General features: G+C 46.5%; 1 protein-coding gene across 2 annotated transcripts in view; it reads left to right on the forward strand.

The window, feature by feature from the left end:
- kermit (PDZ domain-containing protein GIPC-like protein kermit) overlaps positions 1-22,454 on the forward strand; it is a 193,726-nt gene that overhangs the window by 165,779 nt on the left and 5,493 nt on the right. For both annotated transcript variants that reach the window (XM_065437252.2, XM_065437251.2), the window contains exons 2-4: positions 14,388-14,618; positions 16,264-16,402; positions 18,352-18,470. In XM_065437252.2, coding sequence (XP_065293324.1) covers positions 14,388-14,618; positions 16,264-16,402; positions 18,352-18,470 — 489 coding nt within the window. The remainder of the gene's footprint in view (positions 1-14,387; positions 14,619-16,263; positions 16,403-18,351; positions 18,471-22,454) is intronic.

Here is a 22,454-nt window from a genome sequence, read left to right on the forward strand (position 1 = left end):
CGAGAACGGGGCTGAAGCTAGCGGAGTCCGCTATAGGGCAAGCTTGGTCGGCCAAGCGTGCAGGTAGAAAGTCCAGGAGCTGAGCGCGTCTCTCGAGATGTAAATCAGTTCACCGGAGTGGAGCTCATCTATAGTGCATGAAGGGCTCGAAATCTTTCTCGGCACTTTTGACGCTTGACGGAGCACGGTATAGTCGGCAGTGGCGATTTCTGACGATCTCGCGCTGCGGCAAGCGGAAGGAATGTCACCGGGTGTCTCGGAAAATTAGTTGCGCCAGCTTTTGGTCAACCGGCTGGCGATTCGGCAGCAGCTGCTGATCAGGCTGATAGAAAAGCAGTGTTTTGCTTACCCTGCACTTTTTACATCAGAGGAAGTGCAACACATATGCTCGCAAGACCATGACCTGGTCATTGGAATGGTGCTTTGTTCTCGACAATGGGACAACTGCGCATTCGCAAGGTCCTTAGGTAAAATTTGTTTTAATGTAGGGACCTTAGCCTATTGATGACGAGAGCGCCCCCTAACCGCTTTTTCTAAACACTCTCCGGGCCGATGGATTAGATCTAGCACTGACGACATATGAAGCCTCGGTTAGTTATTGCTTCATTAACTGTAAATACGCGTATAACGAAATTTGGTTTTCTTATCCAAAATGCCACAACTTTTAATCCACACCGCCGCCGCGTTCTTTCCTCCTGCCTACATTTAAAACACGGGAACGAATAAGAACGACACGAAGCTGAGCCAGTTGGTAAGGATTCACAATGCAAAAAAAAAAAGGGTAAGGCGTGCAGACACGGACACAAGAGAAGCGGCGTTCGTGTTGTCCACTTCTCTTGTGTCCGTGTCTGCACGCCTTACCCCTTTTTTTTGCATTATGAACGAATAACGTTTGCGCCAAGGCTTTGATATGATCGTAAGTTTCACTCACTTATGACCCCGACTTGTTTGAGGAGATGTTTGGTAGTAACTTGTGATCATGGTGTTGTAGTCTGTTAGATACGGGACCGTTTCCTGAGCCTACTTCGAGTTCCCCAGACCACATCGAATCGCACCACAGCTAATTAAGGAGCGCAGAAGCACGTATACCACATTCCCGAGGCGCGGCTCGTGCAAACAAGTTGGCGGCCCCCACTTCGTGTGCCGCCGGTGGAGCTATTCACTGCTTGACTCTTCCCGAAAGTGAAGCGAGAGCCTGGCGTTGTTGCGGGTAAAGTGGGTCCCGAAGCAAAACGGCTGTAATGCGCCCTGAAAACCTGGCGGCGTCGCCTCCATCCATCTATTGTGACGGCGCATTGCAAGTCAGCAAGGCAAGACCGCAGGGGGACCAAGCAGCGACTCTCTTCGCCGGGTGTGACTCCATCGCACGGGCGCCTACCATTGGCCGAAAATGACGACACCCGAACGGGCTCGCCGATTGGCCTAAAATGGCGTCACCTGAGCGGGCTCTCCCATTGGCCGAACGTGACGTGTCTTCGAGGCACCGAAGGGCTTAAAAGACGCAGACTGGGAGCAGCAGAGCATTCCTACAGCATTCCTTCATTCATCTCTTTCGAGCTTCTTGCCACGGGCCGCAGCGTCCGAGTTGCTGCCGGCCCGTAATGACTATAAGACTGTTAATTGACTCTCACTGTAAATAATGTAAATAAACCTCCCAAGTGTTTCATCCCAAAGTCCACCTCAACTCTTACAACTGCTGGCAGCGGTGGGATCGCCTCCAAATGCAACAACTCATCATCAAACGACGCATGATGAGGCATGATGAGGCGACGCATCATGCTCGATCGGTAATCGCTGAGGCAGACACGAAACAGGGCTGCTTTTTGTGATAGAAGCCTTTATCAAAATTACGGCACCTGTAGTTCGCAGTAAAATAAGGACTAACGGAGATTGTAAAGTGTTCTTTCTGTCCACCCGGTTGTTCTGAAGACTGCAGAGATGGGTTCTCAGCAGCAAGCAGCACGTGTTCTTACGGGGTAAGTGAACCGCAGCTTATGGAACCTTTTCGCGGAGCAGTTTGCACTAGAAGAACGAGATGGCGCTTTCGGCGGCGTGCCGCACGTTGCCTCGGAGAAAGCGCACAACGCCTCTGCCCTGCTACTGTTGTAGAAGCCGGGAAAATGGCCTCGGCGTCTGCCGTCACACCGAGGGCGGCTCGTACACTCTAGTCGCTCTCTAGCCTACGCAACCGGGGCGTCTCGTAACGGATAGCTGGCCTACGCTAGCTGCAGGGGCGTCACGCGGCTTAGCGGGCCCATGCAGTCGTCCGAGCTTACTTGACGAGGGTTGCTTGTTTGGTGAAGAGTGCGAGGTCGAGAGGATGAGGAACGGAAGTTTTTTTTTTTTTTAACATTGGTAAGGCAAACTTATTTACATGGAGCAAGGGGTACTCGTACTGGCCGCAGCACAGAGCGCAGTACATCGTTCTCGTAGCATGAGCTACAGATCAAACGGCTACATATTTTTGGCGAGCACACATAAGAGCCCTCTATATATAGCACACCAAAGTTGCCCGCTTTTTACTCCTCTTTCCTCCCTAGATCCCTAGGCCAGGGAAATCCGCGATCACACCATCTTCCAGTCAGAGCGCACATAGTCGCCTTCGAGAGTGTGCGCACAATCACTCCAGCACTACAAGTATTCTAGTACACTGTACCAGCACCTTTGTTCACGGAACGCCGTCGGAGAAATACCGCTGGGCGCACACAGCTCACTGCCCAGAGAAAGAAGGGGATGCTGAAAAACGGGGGTGTGCTACCTGACTCCATTTGCGCGTGTTGGCTCCTATGGCCCAGTAGCGGCCGTAACGAAGCGGTGTATAACTCACTGTCGCAGGAGTTGCTTGGCCTCAGCGTCTTAACACTGTGAGATCAGCTGTCGGGAGTGAAACTGGGTGTTTGCTAAATGGCCTGTGCTCCATTCATTCTTCAAAAAATGGCTGTGGCTTAGGTAAGGTTAAGCCCAGGATGCGAAGCATACTAGCCTTTATTTTAGTTGTTGAACCACTGTTTAGCCTGGTGAACTGCTGTTGCTTGGCTATATTTGGTTTGGCTAGACGAAGAAACAACTCTTGCATTACTGCTTCGCCTTCAAGAGTGGAACGCGACAGCGTTCCCGTCGACCCGCCAAGGGGTGTAAGACAATGGGCTACAGGGCAGCGACTACGCGCCCCGCATTGGACGCGGTGAGCGTCGAGCAAAGCAGCGTTCGGCGTGGCAACGAAATGTGCGCCTGAGCAAGAGACGCACGCCTTAGAAACAGCTCGTTTCTAAGGTAACACCGCATTCACTAGAGGCGCTTTTGTACCGCTTTGAAGCATCGTACTCGTGGCTCAGTGGTAGCGTCTCCGTCCCACACTCCGGAGACCCTGGTTCGATTCCCACCCAGCCCGTCTTGCAAGAGTTGAGCCAAAGCCACTTCTCCTCTGTCGTGACGTCACGGTGTCACGTGGTTTCAAGGCGACACCGCCGCGCCTGAGGAGCTGGGCTGAGCTCTCGTAATATGCTTCGCATAAAATTTGGAGCGCGCCTAAGCTTCGTCTTTAAGAGTGGAACGCGATATCATTCAAAGATCCGTTACTGCTTCTCACGCTTCCCGGCAACTGCAGCTTAATTGTACTGTTCGCTCGCGGCGAACGCTATGCACAAAGGCGAACGTTCTGGTAGAAACGCGCCCTCTTGCGTATAGGCCGCGATGCAGTGGAGGCGAGCGCCATTTGGAAGTGTTGCAAGGAATCGGGCGTGCCGCTTCCTGACCTCCGAGACTTGCGCGCGCATATCTCGGACGCCGTGGCACTGTAAAACACTGGAAAAGGGGTTTGTGTTTGAGTTTCCGCGTAACAGGACTGTTTTCTCGTATATTCAAAATAGTCCGACGCTACCATGTCTGTACGTTGAGTGCAAGTCGTACTTTACGATTTTTTTGGCGTATTTTACTTCTAGAAATTCAATTAGTTCAGTAACTTTGCGCTACATGCATGCAATGGCGTAGCAACGGGGCGCACGGGTCTAGCGGGGTGGGGGGGCGTGTCGTATACGTCTGAAGACACCCGGAAATTTTCAATATCCGCGCCTTCCTCAACTACACCCGGGGGGGGGGGGGGTTGACAGAATACCTATGTGCCCCGGGTGCCAGACGACCTAGCTACGCCACTGCATGCGTGGTCTGGGTGGTTAGGTTTGCATGGTTCGGGATTTTGCCGAAACGACGGTCGACTCGCGACGCCAACGTCGGATTATTTGCGACACGGGACCCTTAAAGGGACACTAAAGAGAAAAATGATTTCTTCTGCATCAGTAAATTACCTTTTTACGACTCCAAAACAACCACTCTTACCACGAGAAGACGCTTGGTAAGCAAGAAAAAGCCCAAGAACGAAAGACGGGTGGCGACTCCTCGTTAAAGTTCCCACACCTGGTCTCTGTGACGTCATGGATTCTGATGGCATCTAGGGCGTACTTAACTACATAGCGGTACAGATTGACAACATTGTGTTCTAAAGGAACCAAATATTAAACATGACAAGTTTCGGGAACTTTTACTCAGCCAACGCGGCCCAATGCGAAAACATACTTTGAAATCCCTGACGTCACAATGACGTACAAGCGTCGGGGTTTAGGCGCGAAATACAAATACTGATTCTTCGACCTTCATTTTCTCACCTAATAATCAAACTATTATTTTGAAATGACTGCCTGCAGGGCTCTCAAACTATGCTTTATTAGTGTAACTGATTTATTGTTTCGCTTTAGTGTTCCTTTAACGCTGCCGTGTTGAAATGTGGAGCGGCAGAGGGAAGACGTGTGCAGTAGTTGGCTGTAAAAAAAATAGTGTCATATTAAGGAACGGAATGAATCTGTGTAACGAAGTCCGAGGACCGTCGCCACATACAGGGACTGACTGTGGTGCGGGCGACGCACGGCTTTCCTACTGAACAAAGAAGTCACTCATCCGTCAGCGTTGTATCGCTAACTTCCAAAGAAAGGACTTCAACTCCGGAGCGCCGGCAAGAGTGAATACCGCTCATTACTCAGTGACAAATGACGTAGTGCCACTTCCTGGCATAATTTCTCGCACGTTATCTACACGCATCTACCCAAGCCTCTCACGCAGACGTATGCCCACTCTATCACTAACCTAACGAGAATGGATGGATGGCCGCACACTTGAATCAATGCGCCGAAGCATGGGTGTTGGCGATTACACCGACAGCACACGAATGTTCGGAGATTAACGTTTCGTGACGGTCAACGAAGTAAGCCAGCGATTAGCAGCAATACGTATTTGCAACGAGCTACTACGAAATACAGAATATTTACGCTTCAAGCATTTTGCGCAGCAAGAACAAATTATTGCAATTGAGCCCAACCGCGAGTAGAACATATATAGAACAGATAGTGACCGCACCGAGGGGCTTCACCGAGTCAGAATGACAAGCCGCTGCTTAGAAGCAGCGGCTTGTCATTGGTTGAAGACTGGGCGTGTTGGTATGTCATATTAGAAGTTAGATAGCGCAACATTTTGATGGGGCACACAGAACATAAACGCTCCACTGTGTCTGTTTCTCGTCTGTGTCCCGTCAAAATGTTGCGCAATCCGACTTTTAGTACGCTGCTTCAAATTACTTGCCAAATAAAGAACATTTCTAGCCCCTCTTTTAGCAGAATAACCGTATACGCTGCTCGAGCCGTTTGGACAAGGAGTTATGAGCCTCTAAAGCGCCTACATGTCCTCTCTGAAGCTGCGGCCAAAGCTTCATGTCTTCCACCAGTCACCGCCTATCATATCCGCAGAAACGAGGTTTGCTGAGCTGCACCGGGCATCATGCACATCCATTATAAACAGGCAGCTGAGGCAAGCAATGGACGCGTCACCACGTGATCAAAGATGGCTGCGCCCACGGGATTGCCGTGGTGTCGAGGAAAGGGGCAGTGACGAGACGCTCTTCACATGTCCCTACTTTTTCGCCACCTTCATTCCTGGCGCCATTTGTGCACTTCCGGTTTTCGAAAGTTGCTTTGGCTCCTTTGGAATACAGTGTAGTCAACATTCAATGATAGAAAAATTACCGAGCACATGCCGTCAAATTGCATGACCCTCGACAAGCATGCATGGTGTGCGGCAAGGCGGCATCACCGCTCGCTGTATTAGTTTTGGCTTATGAAATGCTTGCATCTTTTCCGACTTACCATGCCTCATCTCACGATGAGAAATGGCTTTATTATATTTCGCAAGCTTAATTTCACTAATGCGGCTAAACTCCCTTTTCTCTTTGATGTACCGATTGCAGTCCTATCGAAACGTAAATACGCTGTCTTCGTAAACAAACTGTCTTCGCGAAGACAGTTTATCGAATCTTTTTGCGCCTTGCAAGTTCTGTTTACAGTGTGCCATGTCCATTGCTTTTCTTCGGTTTTGGCCTACGAGCTGAACGCTAATGCCAGTGGTGGTCCAACTGCGCCATTTGCGCCATTTTGCTACAATTCGGCTTGCCTGCTACTGACAGCCCCCACTCGAGTGCCACTTGCGCCAACTGCTCAAAAGTGCGGTGTTTTCGCGTTTTCACGGCAACGCAATGTTCAACGACCGATTTTCCAGACGCCCAATTTTTCGAACATGCCCGGTGTTAAGAACGGCCAGCTGCAGTGCAAGTTTTGCCTACCAGTTGCGACTGTGGATGCAATATCCCGGGAGCATCGCCGCCAACCTCTAGCCACGGCGTGACTAAGTCGACTTTGTGTCATGAACAATACGCGCATCCTCCACTCTCCGTCGCTTCAGCTAGTATGCGTTCGACGAAGCAGGCTTTGTGCTGAAACCGTCACCGTTGCGCTCTAGCCTCTTCGCCGCGTTGACTGAAGGAGTTCGACGAAGCAGGCTTTGTGCGCAACAGCACAACGCCGACCTGATGTGCTACGGGTGGGGGAGTTGACGCGGGAACGCCGACGCAGGCTTCTTCCCACGCACCGACCAAGACTCAAGACAACGCGCTACCCGGAACGGCTCCGAGGTCTACGAAGCCCCTCTGACGTCGGCTCCGGACCATCGCACCTGTGTGTATGCGTGTGTGCGTGTGTGTGTGTAACCTGTCCCAGAGAGAGGCGGCCTGTTTAAAATGACTAAACGAACGTTCGCGTCACCTTGTATCGGGAGAGGACCGAGTGTTTAAAAACCGCTGTTGTGCGGCTGCTCAGGACACTCTCTCTCAAGCAGTCATGTTAGACTGATGTACTTTCTCAAACAGTCATGTTAGACTGATATAAATACTGTAAATAAACCCATACTCCTCGTTCTCGATGCGAAGCAGTCCTTCCCTTCATCAACGTCCTCAGCGTGGATAAGTTGGACGACCGCATGGGCCAGCTACCTTCTAATTCATGCCGGACTCCAATCTTGGCAACGGATCACGAGCGATGGGATTGAACCCCCAATCATAACACCGGTAATTAGAACGCCTTCGCGGCACCGCCGCGGTACCCCATATAGAGTCAATGTATAAGGACGTCAGAAATTTCGTCTCTCAAAAACCCTTCGCTGTCCGATTTTCCGGAATTTTTGCCATGACCGCAGGTCCCAAAGGGCGTTGACCGAAGCCACTATCGCCACCATTTTTATTATCTCGTATCCTCAAGCTGGCGCTCTCCCACGCAGATCCGCTGGCAGCGTTAGCCACACCGCGGTAACGACAGATTTAGCTACTTCGACGTTGGCTGCCAAGCTTATTGCTGTTCGGTACCGTGTTTTTCATTAAAACATTTCGCCGCGGTTAGCAGTGGCGCCGACTCCGCATTTGTAATCGTCGCCATTGGCTTCGAAGCTGGGAACGCACGACACGTTGCATAATGCCGGTTCCCGAGAGTCAGGTTCGCCTCAATACAGCAGTGCTACGCGGCGAAGCATAGAAATGGACACTTGTCACGGGACACAATAGTATTCCTTAATTAAAGACGCGTGCACCCGCCATCTCCTGTCACACTACGAGCACCGATCCGCCTAATAAGTGTACTGGCAGGCCTTCAGAGCTATTTCGGACGTGCCTCGATTTAAGCCATTGGCGGCAGTAGAAAGCATGCATTCGTTTTCTTCGATCTGCCCGATTTTTCAGACGTTGACTGTAGGCAACTATACGAACCGATTTGTGAACATTCAAATGATTCAGTTCGCGATCTACTACACTCTATTTTTCGCATATTTGGTGAAATACTCAGCTGAGGTCGATGCATTGTACGCAACCTTACCAAGGCTCTCAGCTGGTTTTGGGACAAAATAAAATTTAATTCTGGAGTTTTTACGTGGCGAAACCATAATCTGTTTGAGGCACGCATCTCTTGATACAAGGGTCATCCGGCTCATCAACTCCATTCAAGACAATTCCTATACCTGTCGCCGACAAAGGGAACGGCGACGAAAGCAGCACCTATATGTGCGAAGATATCGGACCGATTAGCCACTGGAAGGCACGCAGATCGTATCGCATACGCGTGCGCATGCTCACAGATTCACGCGTTTGCATGCGCAGTTCGGAACTTTGTGTCGATCTCCGAACTTCTATGCGCGATTGCAGTAATTGCCGGCTTCGACGGTTGTCAAAAACACGTATGCATGATCTCAGAACCGATCGCTGGTTAGCCACTCATACGAATATATTAACAGCAATCTTTCCGCGACGGTTTGTGAAAAGCTTGTCCGCTGTAATGGTTGGGTTCGGGCATGAAATAGATGGTAGCTGGCCCATGCCGTCGTCCAACTCATCCATCCACGCTGAGGACATTGTTGAAGGGAGAGACTTTTTCTCATAGAGAATGGGGAATGTGGGATTTATTTACAGTATCTGCATGAGAACGTTACATTTCCTCAGTCTAGCATCACTGAAAGAGAATGCACACTCAGGAGCCGCGCAAATGCTGCTGATAAACACTCTGTCCTCCCTAGATCCCTAGTTGAGGAAAACGGCCATTCAACCGTCGACCAATTCGGAGCGTCCAAAGTCATCATAGCCGACCTGCCTTTGAGAGGGAGGTTTTACACTCACTTCCGCACAGGTTTCACTAACCACACCGAGGTGAGAGGGTTTTCGCAGACACGGGTCTTGCCCTAAGCAGGCGCCTCTTGGTCCCAGAGTTGACCCCGCAGACAGTGGCCGCCGCGTCTTTCCATTACAGACTATTTCTAAGACCCGTGAAACGGCGCCGCAAAACATCTTCTTCCAGGAGTTCCACCGCTTCAAACAAACCGTGACGGTGACGGCGAATCCACTAACAGTACTTCGTCCGCCGACTGCGTGTATACATTTCGGCGCCGTTCGATTGGGGACTGTCGTATTGTCGTCCTTACGAAGCGAGTCGTCGCAGCAGACATAGTGGCGCCGATGGCCTGTTGACTCGGCGCATTGTTGTTTTCGCAAAGTGAGTCATCGCAGCGGGCCAGGCAGGTTTCGTCGGTCGCTTCTTCTATTGGCCTCGAGCTCCACCACTGGAAAAGCTGGCGCCACCGTCGGCGTGACGTGCTAGGAGGGATCACGTGGACATAGCGGCCGCGTCGGCTGCTTCGGGCGCGCCCAAGGGAGCTGAAAACGAGTTTAAATTCCCTCAAACGCTGCGGTCCTCATTTAGTGGCGAAATTTTCCCGCTTAGAGTGTCTCTTTTACAACGCTTGAAAGCACTACAATAGGTAGTGGCTTCCTTTGAAGGCGCGCAACATGGTAGGCTACTGCTCGGTGCCGCAGGGCCGGACGCACGTAACGGAGGCCGGTGTCAGCCTTATTCACACGTAGCCGCAGGACAAGAAGCTGCGTGAAGCTTGGCTCGCGAAACATAAAACCGGCAAACAGTCATCGGCTGCAACTCGGGTATGCAGCAAGCACAGACGCGAGGAAGATTTCTGCTACGGCGCCCGGTCTGCGATGTTCTGAAAACGCGCACTGAGACGCTCGCCCGAGTCCGCTGCCCGACTAATGTCATGACGGTTTGGTGTATGGACTTGTCGATGCTATAGATACTGGCAAGTTCAGTGGAGTGGAAAGGCAGCGGTAAGAAGCACATTTTAAAAAAGCATGGCATATGGTCATGTTTGTGTTATGAATTAATGCACTGGATTAAAAAAAATGGCTGTGGCTTAGGTAAGGTTAAGCCCAGGATGCGAAGCATACTAGCCTTTATTTTAGTTGTTGAACCACTGTTTAGCCTGGTGAACTGCTGTTGCTTGGCTATATTTGGTTCGGCTAGACGAAGAAACAACTCATGCGTTACTCTGCTTCGCCTTCAAGAGTGAAACGCGACAGCGTTCCCGTCGACCCGCCAAGGGATGTAAGACAATGAGCTACGGCGCAGCGACTACGCGCCCCGCATTGGACGCGGTGAGCGTCGAGCAACGCAGCGTTCGGCGCGGCAACGAAATGTGCGCCTGAGCAAGCGACGCACGCCTGAGCCTTAGAAACAGCTTGTTTCTAAGGCAACACCGCATTCACTAGAGGCGCTTTTGTACCGCTTTGAAGCATCGTACTCGTGGCTCAGTGGTAGCGTCTCCGTCTCACACTCCGGAGACCCTGGTTCGATTCCCACCCAGCCCATCTTGCAAGAGTTGAGCCAAAGCCACTTCTCCTCTGTCGTGACGTCACAGTGTCACGTGGTATTGAAGGCGACACCGCCGCGCCTGAGGAGCTGGGTTGAGCTCTCGTAATATGCTTCGCATAAAAGGAGCAGCGGGAAATCGCACGCTGAGAACACCGATAAATATACAGTGCGACGCAACTCGAGAAATAATATTGAAATGTCCAAGAATTTAGGAGAAAAAGAAAAGATCGAATCGTCGCGAGGGCACATCACAGTCCCCGTAGGCGTCGAAGTCTCTACAATGAAATTATTTTCGAACAGCTGTGATAGCGCCCACGCAACAATGGTTGCTTGTATACTGCCAAATGCTCATATTCTGCGGCCTAAAGCTCATGGCACGGTGCGAAAACGCGCGCGCGGACAAGCATGCAGACGCGCACTCGGTCGCTGCGAATCTGCGCGATCGCTGCATTGAGGCTTCGTTCTATTACACTCCATTTAGTTATACAAACACTATAAGAACATATTTCACATAGTTTGCTCTCAGCGTTTACCTACCTATCACGCAAGAAGCCGGTTCGGGAGACTCCATCGCGGCGACCGCGCGCAGTGTCGTTCACTGTACGTATTCGGTAAAGAGATAGCGTTTGTAAACGATTGCGTGCTTTCAGTTTGCCCAAGATTATTATTTAGACAGTAATAAACTTTTCTCGTTTCGAAAGTACTTACAGATATGTCCGGGAGAGCTCGGGCGTGGTGTTTTCAGTGAGCGCTGACAGCAAAACCTATGAGGAGCGCGCCACGTGATCCCTCATACTACGCCAGCGAGGCGCTTCCGATAGATGGCGACTCCGTAACTCCTCGCCGCCAATAGTTCGCCAGCCCCCGCAGGCCGTTTGTAACACGGCCAGATCGGCTAACAGCCAATTTTCGCCTTTTCGCAATTTCTGATTTGGCCGTTAGGCTTAATCGGTGGTGCTTCGAAAGGTCGGTGGGGTATCGGCAACAAAAGTTACGGCTTTACGCCGAATTGATTATCTTTTTAAGGACGCCAAGCGTCGTGGAAAGCTTGTCGGCCACATCGGCCTGCAGCCAATTTTCGCCTTGGCACACTGCCTTGGCCATTAGGCTTAATCGGTAGGACTTCGAGAGGTCCGTCGGCAACAAAAGTTACGGTTTTACGCCGAATCGACTGTTATCTATTTGCAGAGGCCACACGACACACGGGAAGCCGACATGCCGCTTCACAACAAAAGCGAGTGTACAGGATCTTACTGACGTTCTCCACACCATCACCATCTTTGTGAGACACCGCATGGAGGCATCTCATCTTGGCGCCGTTCATAGACGCATAGTCTGTTGTCAAGCTTCTAGCATTGTTACTGGGTGTAATACACATTTTGTCTAGTGCGGTAAAGCAAATCAAAGCAAATCTTTAATTCGGAATGTACATAAGACATTTGTTTGACGCAATAGTTCTGCGGAAACCCGCAAGGTGGAGAGAAATAATTAAGGGAAAATGAGACATCCACCCACTCGTAGCAATTGCTACAAAGGAAATGGTAGAGCGGCTGCCCCGGGAAGGCGGTGGTCCCAGGTTCGAGTACCGGACCAGAACGAATCTTCCTTCTACTGCGAGGCTTCTCTTTCGAGGAACCCGTATAGTCTTCTTTTTTTTTTTTTGTAGCAATTGCTACTGATGGGCGGATGTCACATTTTCTCTTAATAAGACATTTGTCATCACTTTTGTCTTATGCCTGACGGCGCAAATTGTTCTAGCACATTTGTAGTTTTATCTCTTCCTTGCCCCAGACGCATGTCTTTGTTCTTATTAACCTACAAATTTTTATTGTGTATGAAGTTAAGTTCCTTGCTTACCCAAATAAAAGTGTTTGCAACATACCGTGCACGGTATACCGTCCGTGGGAAGGCAAGCTTAATTAGTCCCTGTTGGCTTTGTGTCTTGCTTCACTGTTGGGCAGTACTTACTGACTGCACAGTAATAACAAGCTTCGCCAAATGGCTACAGATTACTGCTGTACTACTCCGATGGTTCCGAAAAGTCCAATTCTTCAGTTCCGAAACTGCTCCTGAATGCTGATGTGGCTGTTCCTAAACTGCTGCAGAACACGAGGGTTGCAATGTATGCTTGTTGGTAACGCATCTTGAGTATGTGTACGGTAACGCGATTAAAAGACAAGACAAAAGAAGACGTACAGGGCCGCGTGTGTCTTCTTTTGTTCTGTCTTTTAATCGCGCTACCGTACACCAATTCAAGATGCTACAAAAACGACATTTTTACTGCTGCAAAAATTTCTCAAAATCCTAAACTGGTTGGACCACCACTGCTAATTCTAATAAGTGCACGGTCACATTCGACGCGGGAAACAAGGGCTCGCGTAGTAATGGGTTTTGCAATATGTTCCCGGGAGTCGTTATTGTTATCCTCTTGCATAATGGCTCATACCTGCTGTGGACGATCGGCCAAGGTTAGGGTGGATGCAAACAATGATGCATTTTCGCTTCTCTATCGTTGCCTGGAAGCGTAGTGGCGTTCACGCAAGTCAAGGTCGGCTTGCTTTACTTTAGGCGGCAGCGCGCGCGAGTCACTTTTTTGCGACCTTGCTCTTGTTTCGGTTTCGTTAGACTTCTAGCTGAACTGCACTTTAAGAGCCTGTTTACATTTTGGACGTTATAATTGGTTATCGCGCCAGCCGCTTCGATCAGCGGCGACCGATGAAAGGACGGCGCGCCGCCCTTTCGGTTCGACTGCGGTACGCACGACGGCGGCCGCTTGCAGCAGCGGAACCCGTCGCCGGCGAACGAGGCGATCCTTGTCTGGACGGAGCCCCGCTAGAGCAGGGGAAAAAAAAGTAGTAAATGAACATATAAAAGGAACAGCGCGTAGCTGGGCGGAAGAAGCAAAAAGTCCAGAAAAGGAGCAAGCTGAAGACGAGGCGCAAAAAAAATAAGCAAAAAGAAAATAAAAAACCTGTCTGGGAGGGAGTGCGCACGCTGCTCTATCTAGATTGAACCTATCGGTTTGCGCGTGCCTCCAGCGTGGCCGCTGCTCCAAGGGGACCTGCCCCACTTTCAAGGTGGTAGGTGAGAAGCAGGCAAAGACAAGCAGACCACACTTGTACCTCGCGGGCAAATGTATACGTACGCGTACGACGGGAGAGAGGCCGTACACTGACCAGTTGCGAAAGGTATTTTTTGTTGTTTCATTTCTCTGTTCTTGGCCTACAATAATGAGAACTTGCACTGGCCCCTTTGGATTATCTGTGCATAAAGCACTCCCCGTCATGAAGCATGCTTTGCTTTGCAGAGAATGAGCAGCTTATTTATTAAAGCATATGTGTAAGTGTTTGTTGTAATTCCTTAGACATCTGCAGACTGCTCGTTGTGCCCTCATACACCTTAGAAGTTTTTCTTTTCATCTTAAGATTGGTCAAATGAGGACTGCATGCTGTTATCTCTTGCAACCTTCTTGCTTGCAGCATTTCGTGGCGTTTAAACCTCCTCTGACCTTTTAATATTGCTGCAGAAATTGGGTCACGCATACGCCACAGATAATGCAGGACAAAACCTTGCAGAGACAGCATTCAGTTACCGGCTGCACTAAGGTGCAGCTGGATTCTCATGATGTATCATATCTCGTTTACTGTGAGAGTGTTGGCATTTTCTTTGAACAGACCATAAATTAATGCTGCAGCACTTACTGCAGAAGGTCCCTTTAGTAGTCGGAAGGCTAGTTGGTATTCTGTGGGATTGAGGGAAGCATGCAGTTTTGGAGCAGTGCATGATCGAGCTGTGTTGTGTGGCCTTCACATGCAGATCCTGTTCTGCACACTCAACACGCACAAGGTGGACATGAGCCGTCTTCTAGGTGGCCAAATTGGGCTGGACGATTTCATCTTTGTGCACCGTCGAGGCCAGCCAAAGGAAGTTGAGGTGCTCAAGGGGGAAGATTCTTTGGGTCTCACCATAACTGACAATGGGGCAGGCCTGGCGTTCATCAAGCGAATCAAGGAGGGCTCCCTCATGGACCGCATTGGGTTTGTGCAGGTGAGCATTCAGGCATGTGTGGAATACATTTGTTGCTTGGCCTTGTCATGAAGTGAAGGATGAGTTTCATTTTCCCCAAGCTATGAAATGTTTAGAATGCAGTAGAATTATCTTCTTTTCGCGCATTGGACATTCTTTCTATATTGATTCGATGATCAAGCAATGATGGAAGTTGTCTCCTTGTTTTCGACTGGCCTAGTTAAGCTATTTTTCTGGAAGTCTGCTACCAGTGCTGATGCAAACACACACACTAGGCACACAGCATTAAAAGGGCCCGGCAACATTGTTTTTGGGTCACTACGTTTGCTCTAGATCTATTCTCAGTAAGTCAAGAACACAGAACAAAAAGGGTTATGAAAATTGACTGACACAAACCCAAGTTATCGATCACAAAATTCAAAATACAAGCAAAATGAGTTACCCTCCACCTGGATTTTCGCATCCTTAAGGTGCACATTTCACTTTCACATGACATCATGTGGGGCCACCTGATAGCAGCATGGCTTTAGCGAAAGTATGCACACCATGGTTGTCAAGCCTGTTCAGCATGTTGATGGCATTCCAAGGCATTCCCAGGGGCTTCGTGATCAAGCGGCATGCGGTCTAATCTCGGAGGCCATGACCTCACTTTTATAGTTAAAACAATTTCTGCATGGTGGCTGTTTGTGTGCCAGAGTGCTCAGCATGTGATGCGTCGTTCCCGTGGTTGCAATATTTCACCCATGGCTCTGCAATACTTCAAAGGGTTGTAAAACGTAATGCAGTGTTTGTTTTTTTTTTTCTGCAGTACTCACAATAACCTACAAAAGTAAATCAGACATCATATTTTTAACCAGTCATCATAGTGGCACTCTTGCTTGTAATTACCTGTCTTTGAAGTACACAAAATCACTGTATCTAGGCAATGCCATCAGTGCCATTCAAAACTCTTTCCCTGATGACTCGCCGTGGTTGCTCAGTGGCTATGGTGATAGGCTGCTGAGCACAAGGTCGCGGAATTGAATCCCGGCCACGGCGGCCAAATTTCGATGGGGGCGAAATGCGAAAACACCTGTGTACTTAGATTTAGGTGCACGTTAAAGAACCCCAGGTGGTCGAAATTTCCGGAGTCCTCCACTACGGCGTGCCTCATAATCAGAAAGTGGTTTTGGCACGTAAAACCGCATAATTGATTTTTTTTTTCTTTCCCTGATGCATTGCTGGGCCCCTTTAAGTGCTCCAGTCTTTCGACAATAGATCATTGGCAGCAGTGTGCATGACATTGTAGTAACTGCCAACAAGCTCATCAAAATTCACCACTTATCTTTCGTGTCAATGACTTTAACTCCATTGCATGTTCTAGTTGTTCAACTGATTGGCCTCAGGGCATGTTCGTTTGATTTGGAAAATTAGGTGTAAAAAAAACTGACACATGATGAACAAGGATAACACAGGCAAAGATCTTAGCAGATTGCACCGCACCAAACAATTGTACCACCATGCAAAAATCTTTAGCAGATGATCGTAATGCCTGCAGCTAAATAAATGCACGTATTGTGGAAGTTTCTGTGTATGGTGTTGTTCACTCTGGTCATGCTTCTACACGTGGGTATTCTCAGCCTTGAATATGTAGCAATTGACAGTGCCATCTTTTTCACTTTGTCAGGTTGGTGACCACATAGAGCGCATCGATGACAGAAGCATGGTCAACTGCCGCCATTATGAGGTAGCAAAAGCGCTCAAGGAGATAAAGAAGGGCTCCACATTCACACTTCGCCTCGTTGAACCTCTCAAGGCTGGTTTTTGTGAGTTGCTGCAAGGTTGCGGCCTGCTAGTTTTTTATGACATTTATGTCTAACAAATGCATATCCTACTGCCATATTGTGCAGTCTTCTGCGTCTGTGTAAGGCAATGTCAGAATGCTCAGAAAAGCCTTCAAAAATTGAAAACTGCGGGAAAGCTTAAATACTTGACAGCTTAAGAGATCATAGCTATGCTTATCGCTCACTAAATTGCGGAATGTGGCGCATTCTTGCAGGCTGCATGCTTAGGCAGTAAAGTGTTCAAGCTTTCTTGCAGCTTTGCATTGTTAAATATTTGGGAGTGGGCACCAATGAGCATGCACATTGCTTAAGCTAAACCAAAGGCTGTGGACTTGGCAACCAGGGATAGTAATGCAGTCACCTTCTTCTGAGAACTCAGCTTTTGGTTGTCACTTTATATTTTATTAACCTGTTCTGCCCTGTAATGAAATGATTTGCCAAGATTTGATAGTGGGAGAGTGTTTTTAGAGAGGAAATCTTTGCATGCCTTTCTTTGCTTCATCATTTTGACAAGAGAATTATAGGGGACGACTAACTAGAAATTCAGCTCAAATGGGAGCAGGCAAGCTGCAAAATGAATTTGTCATCAATAAAGATTTTTTTTCTTGGCGTTTGGCTAGAATACACAAAATAGAGAAGTGCACATGGTTCTCTTATTCATTCATGACCATTGAAACAATGAATTACATAATTAAATTTGTGCAGTTGCAAAGATGTGCCTAACTTTTGTGTTATTACATTCTAAGGATTGATAATTATGATGAAAAGAAATACATGAAGGGGAACTCAAGGAGTAAGATTCAGTTGAGAATCCTAATGTAAAAAATGCACTTGTGTGCACAGCTTGGCATTCACAATGAAGAGATAATTTAAACACTTCAATGCACGAGGGGTTCTTTTTGCATCCACTGAATAAGGAAGTCTGAAGTCAGGCCCTCATTAGTCATGGCTAAGGGTTTTTCTTTGCTCAAGTAACCACAGCTGAGGTTGACAGTGCTGTATTTGTTTCTTTGCTTTAATCAAGTAGTTGGGAAGCCATTGGGTGAGGCGAAGCTGGGGAATGAACCGAAATGTTTCCTTGGAAGACCTTCCTGCTGTGCTAGTTGGTGCTGGTTGTCAAAATGAATACTGGTGCAATAGGACACAAGGAGAAGCACTACAACATAGTTTCTAAATACATAACCTAGAGGGAAATCTGGCACTAGTGCCTATGTGGGCTTCTTCAATACTTCAACTACTACAACAATGATAGGAAGTGTCTAAACTTTGTCCTCCTGGTTTCAGTCAGCCTTGTGGATTCTTATGTCAATGTTCACACTTATCTTTCATTGCAAAATGGTTGTATGGCAATTATTCGTATCACTTAAGTACAATTATTACCATTGAATATTTTTTTGGACATTACAAGCAAGAGCAGTTATCTAGAATAGTCTTCTAAAAAAATGTATGCATGGTGAGTGTTACATCACCTAGATTAAGTGATGTGCATCGTTGAAGATTTAATTTATGCATGGTACTTATATGTGGGAATTAAATTTTAACCATAGTTAAAACACCTGACTGATCTAATGAAATGTTATGAGCAGCACATCTGAACTACGAAGGACAATAAAAGAAGGTGTACTGTATTGAACATCTTGAACAAATTCATGTACCCCCATGATACCTGTGAAGGCTCAGCAATAGCAGCAACAGATTTACCTCTAATAAAGGTAGTATGAAACGCTATTCTCAACAGGCATAAAGCAGGACAAGACTTGTATTCAAGATGATGGGAAGCATGCTGAATTGAAATACTAAAGATTTCAGGCGTGATATGCTTTACATTTGTTGTCTTATGGAACAGCAGTTGTTCACTTGTGTGCATGCCAATTCAACATGTCAGATCTTATAATAATTGAGGCCTACTTTATTGTTTGTGATGTACACAGCCCACATAGGGCCTCGGAGTGGAGCAACGGCTGGTCAGGCGAAAAACAAAGGGGCCCTTGGGTCTGGCAAGGAGACCCTGCGGTTGCGTTCCAAGGGTCCTGCCACTGTGGAGAAAGCTGTGAGTTTCCCACTCTGACTCCGAAGATATTTTGGCTAATTGGGTAGCACTGTGTCATGACTGTTTTAGTGTGTGAATTCACACCTTGTTTGTGAGGAAGCTGCAGCATTGAAGGTTGCACACTGTTTATTTAGGACGGTAGTAATATGACTCGCTATTTCCGGTTGATTTCTTGGAGTATCCTTATGAGGATGCGTTAGCTCAGGCCCAACTCGGACAAGCCCTATTCAAATACGTGCAATACGCAAGAATGCTTTTTTGAGATAACCCATGGACCTATTTTAATGAAATTTGTTGCATTTGAGAGAGAAAGTTAAATTCTGGTGACTCTTGCAAGCAGAATTTCGATTTAGGGCCTGAATTTTGTTTTAAAATTTTAAAGAATTTGTAAGTTTGAAAAGAATAGACGCACAAAGTTTATAAATTAATAGCTCGGCATGAAGAACAAATATCGTGGTTCTGTAAATGGTATCCATTAGATCACTCAAAGCAGACAACTTCTGTCTGTCAATTTATATCATACTTCATACGTTTGTGTACATCATACGATTGTGTACAAGGGTTTTATTTAGTTATTTATTTATTTATTTATTTAGGAATACTGCAGGCCTTAGAAGGCCCCCCAGGCAGGAGCGGAAAGGTACATACAAAAAAAGAAAACACAATAGGTTGACGAAGGTATAAAAAAAAAGAAAGCTCCGAAAAAAATGTAATAGAAAGTACATCTTGAAACTTATTGTGCGCAACAAACAGGGACGAAGAATAGAGGAAACACAAGGACGAGCGCTTTCTAACAACTGGTTTTATTTTTGAAGAACCACCTGCTTATATACCTGTTTGTTGCGCACAATAAGTTTCAAGATGAATTTGTTCCAACTAGGCCGACTCGCAGTCTTGCTATAGAAAGTACAATTGCATAATGAGTAAAGCACCTAAATAATGCATAGAGAGTGGCAGATACAAATTGAAACACTGTTTCACAAGCACAATTTCAAAGCACTGGAAATGTAATCGGAAAAAAAGAGGAGTGCATAATTCAACATTACTACAATGCATAAATCAATAAATATTGCACGATACAAATTGAAACTAGATTTTGTAAGAACAAGCACTAATATTAGATAGTAATAGACGCTATTGAGTCAGTGCTAAGAAGTTTGTTATAAGGTAAGCAGTTCTATTCCATTACTGTGCGAGGGAAAAAGGAATACATAAAGGCGTTCGTTTTACCATTATAAGGCGTTAATGAGGCAGCGTGGTATGTCTTGTTCGGCGGGCAGTAAGGGGTGTTTTTCTTCTTCTTCTTAGTTGCAAAGACTGAAAATTGTGTTCAGCCATTAACTGACTTGGGGAATCACTTGAGCAATATTTAGAGAAGATAAACCTTACTGCTTTACATTGTATCATTTCTAGCGCATCTATGTTAGTTTTAGTATAGGGATCCCATACAATAGCTGCATACTTGAGTTTAGGACGGACAAGAGAAGTGTAGGCGATAAGACGGGTTTCAGAAGGAGCGTATTTTAATTTATGCCTGAGGTAGCAAAGCTTCTTAAAAGCTTAGTCGCAAAGATGGGAGATGTGCGAGTTCCAACTACGGTTACTGGCTATTGTAACACTGAGGTACTTATATTCATTCACCTTCATAAGAGGTTTGGATGCTAGGCTGTAGGTAGAAGACAATTAATTTTTCGAGTGATCTTCATAAATACTGTTTTATCAATGTTAAGCTGCATATCCCAGCGCGCACACCAAGCTAGTATGTCTTGAAGGTTAGAGTTTAGAATAACTTGATCTTGTTGGCAAGTGATCTCATTAAAGAGGAGACGGTCATCAGCAAATAGTTTTATTTGTACGGGTTGAGTAACAGTGTCTACAATGTCATTTATATAGATGTTAAATAGTAGTGGTCCAAGAGCATTACCCTGGGGAACACCAGAAGTAACAGGAAGGGTGCTGGAAGAGCAATTATCAACTACTATGAATTACGTGCTGTTAGAAAGATAAGCGCGAATCCAATTTACTATATGTGAAGGAATATTGAGATGTTCAAGTTTTTCTATTAGCTTTGCGTGCGATACAAGATCAAATGCTTTCCTGAAGTCCAAAAATATATCAGTTTGCCTTGATTTGTCAATAGTGCTAGCGAGCTTGTGAATTACAGTGGTTAATTGGGTTACAGTGGAGAGGCCCTTTTGAAAACCATGCTGCATAGGAGATAGAATGGCTCTATCATCGAGAAATTTATTGATTTCAAAAGCCATACTATGTTCTAAAAGTTTGCAACAAGATGAGGTTAGTGAAATGGGACAGTAGTTTGCCACTAGTGATGGATCGCCTGTTTTTAGTATCGGAAAAATACGAGCAGAAAGCCAGTCATTAGGAAGCACCGCTGATGAAAGGGATGCACGAAAGATAATTACGAGAAAGCGAGATAGCATTTCAGTGTACCCGTGAAGAAACACGTTTGGTAGGTTATCAGGCCCAGGAGGTTATTTTGTTTTAATATTCAGAAGCATAGAAAGGACGCCAGACAAAGAAATAAAACTAAAATCATCGTTGTGTGCTACGCCAGTCGCACAAGGGGAAACGGGCGAGTTCGAAAAGACGCTGCTAAAAAAAGCATTGAAGTGAACAGTGATATCTTGTTTAGCGACGACAGCATTGCCATCATGCATAATATGGTCAGCTGATTTATTTTTTTTACTAAGATAACCCCAAAACTTGGAAGGAGCAGTTCTGATGAAGTTAGGAAGGGTGAACTGTAAAAGCTGTATTTCCATATTGCTGAATCTTTTCTTAGGTTCAGGTGTAACATACAAATTTTGTCCGCTTTAGATGAAGTATAAGATGCAATTCACAGAATTATGCTATCATTTTTCATTGCTGAGTTAGAGTTGTAGAATGGGTAGTTTCATTTTCTGAAAATTGTTGATTTTGGCATTTTTTAATAAAAAATTGACGATGTAAATAATAAATTTGAAACCAACAGCAACTAGATTTTAAGTTCTTTTAAATGCAACAAACCTCTTCAATTTTGGTGCGGTGGTTGCTGAGAAAAACCAACTCTCCTGTTACATGTACATGTATTCACATAGGAGCACCTGAGCCAAAGGGCATTATTACACTGCTGTTCATTCAACTGTCTTGTGCAAGTAGCACATGTATGACAACAAATGCCCACAAGCAAATTAGCAACCCTAGTGTTGCATGCTGCACGGATAAACTCCTCTAAAATGTGCAGAACAGAAATGCTCAGCACAAAAAAAAAAGACAAAGAAAAAGAGAGAAAATGCCTGTGAAATATAGCAGAGCCTTGAAAACGGTACTGAAGCCAATAATGACATGAATAAGACATGTAAAGCAGTACCTAAACTATTACATCTTATGATCCACCAAAATAAAACATCGCCCTGAACCTACAGCTTCCTTCCTGCCTTTTGTGTGACCAAAAGCTTTTAAATTTAATTACGTGGTCACTCAAGTGGCAGTCCAATGTTATTTGTCAGCAAATGTTGTTCTAGTTACAAATCAACCAAAGGGCAACATCCCTTTTTGCTTTGGTTTTTACACGTTCAGAGGCCCCTTATGACTCTATTCTGTGTCTAGCAAAGCCATGGGAGGTGAGACACACTTTGGAAAATGCTGATGCAAGACATTAGTTGAATACTGCAAATTGTGGCGAACATGAGCTGTACAGGCCAAAGTATTTATGCACAATTTCCTAACAACACATGTTGCATCTATGAACATATGAATAGCCATATGATTGAAATAAATATTTTATTCTGGATCAACACGTTTATGTACAGCCACTAGTGTCACCACTGTCACGCTAACCTGTCTAAAAGAATGCTGAAATTAATCCTTACTAGGCATGACTGCAACTTTCCATTTGCAAAGCATGCCTACCTCTTATTGTTGAACATGCCTGCACATAAATGTGTGTGTGAGTGCATGAACCTGCTACGCAAGACTGTCCGA

Source organism: Dermacentor albipictus, chromosome 9 (genome assembly GCF_038994185.2).
Source record: "Dermacentor albipictus isolate Rhodes 1998 colony chromosome 9, USDA_Dalb.pri_finalv2, whole genome shotgun sequence".
Lineage (NCBI taxonomy): Eukaryota > Metazoa > Arthropoda > Arachnida > Ixodida > Ixodidae > Dermacentor > Dermacentor albipictus.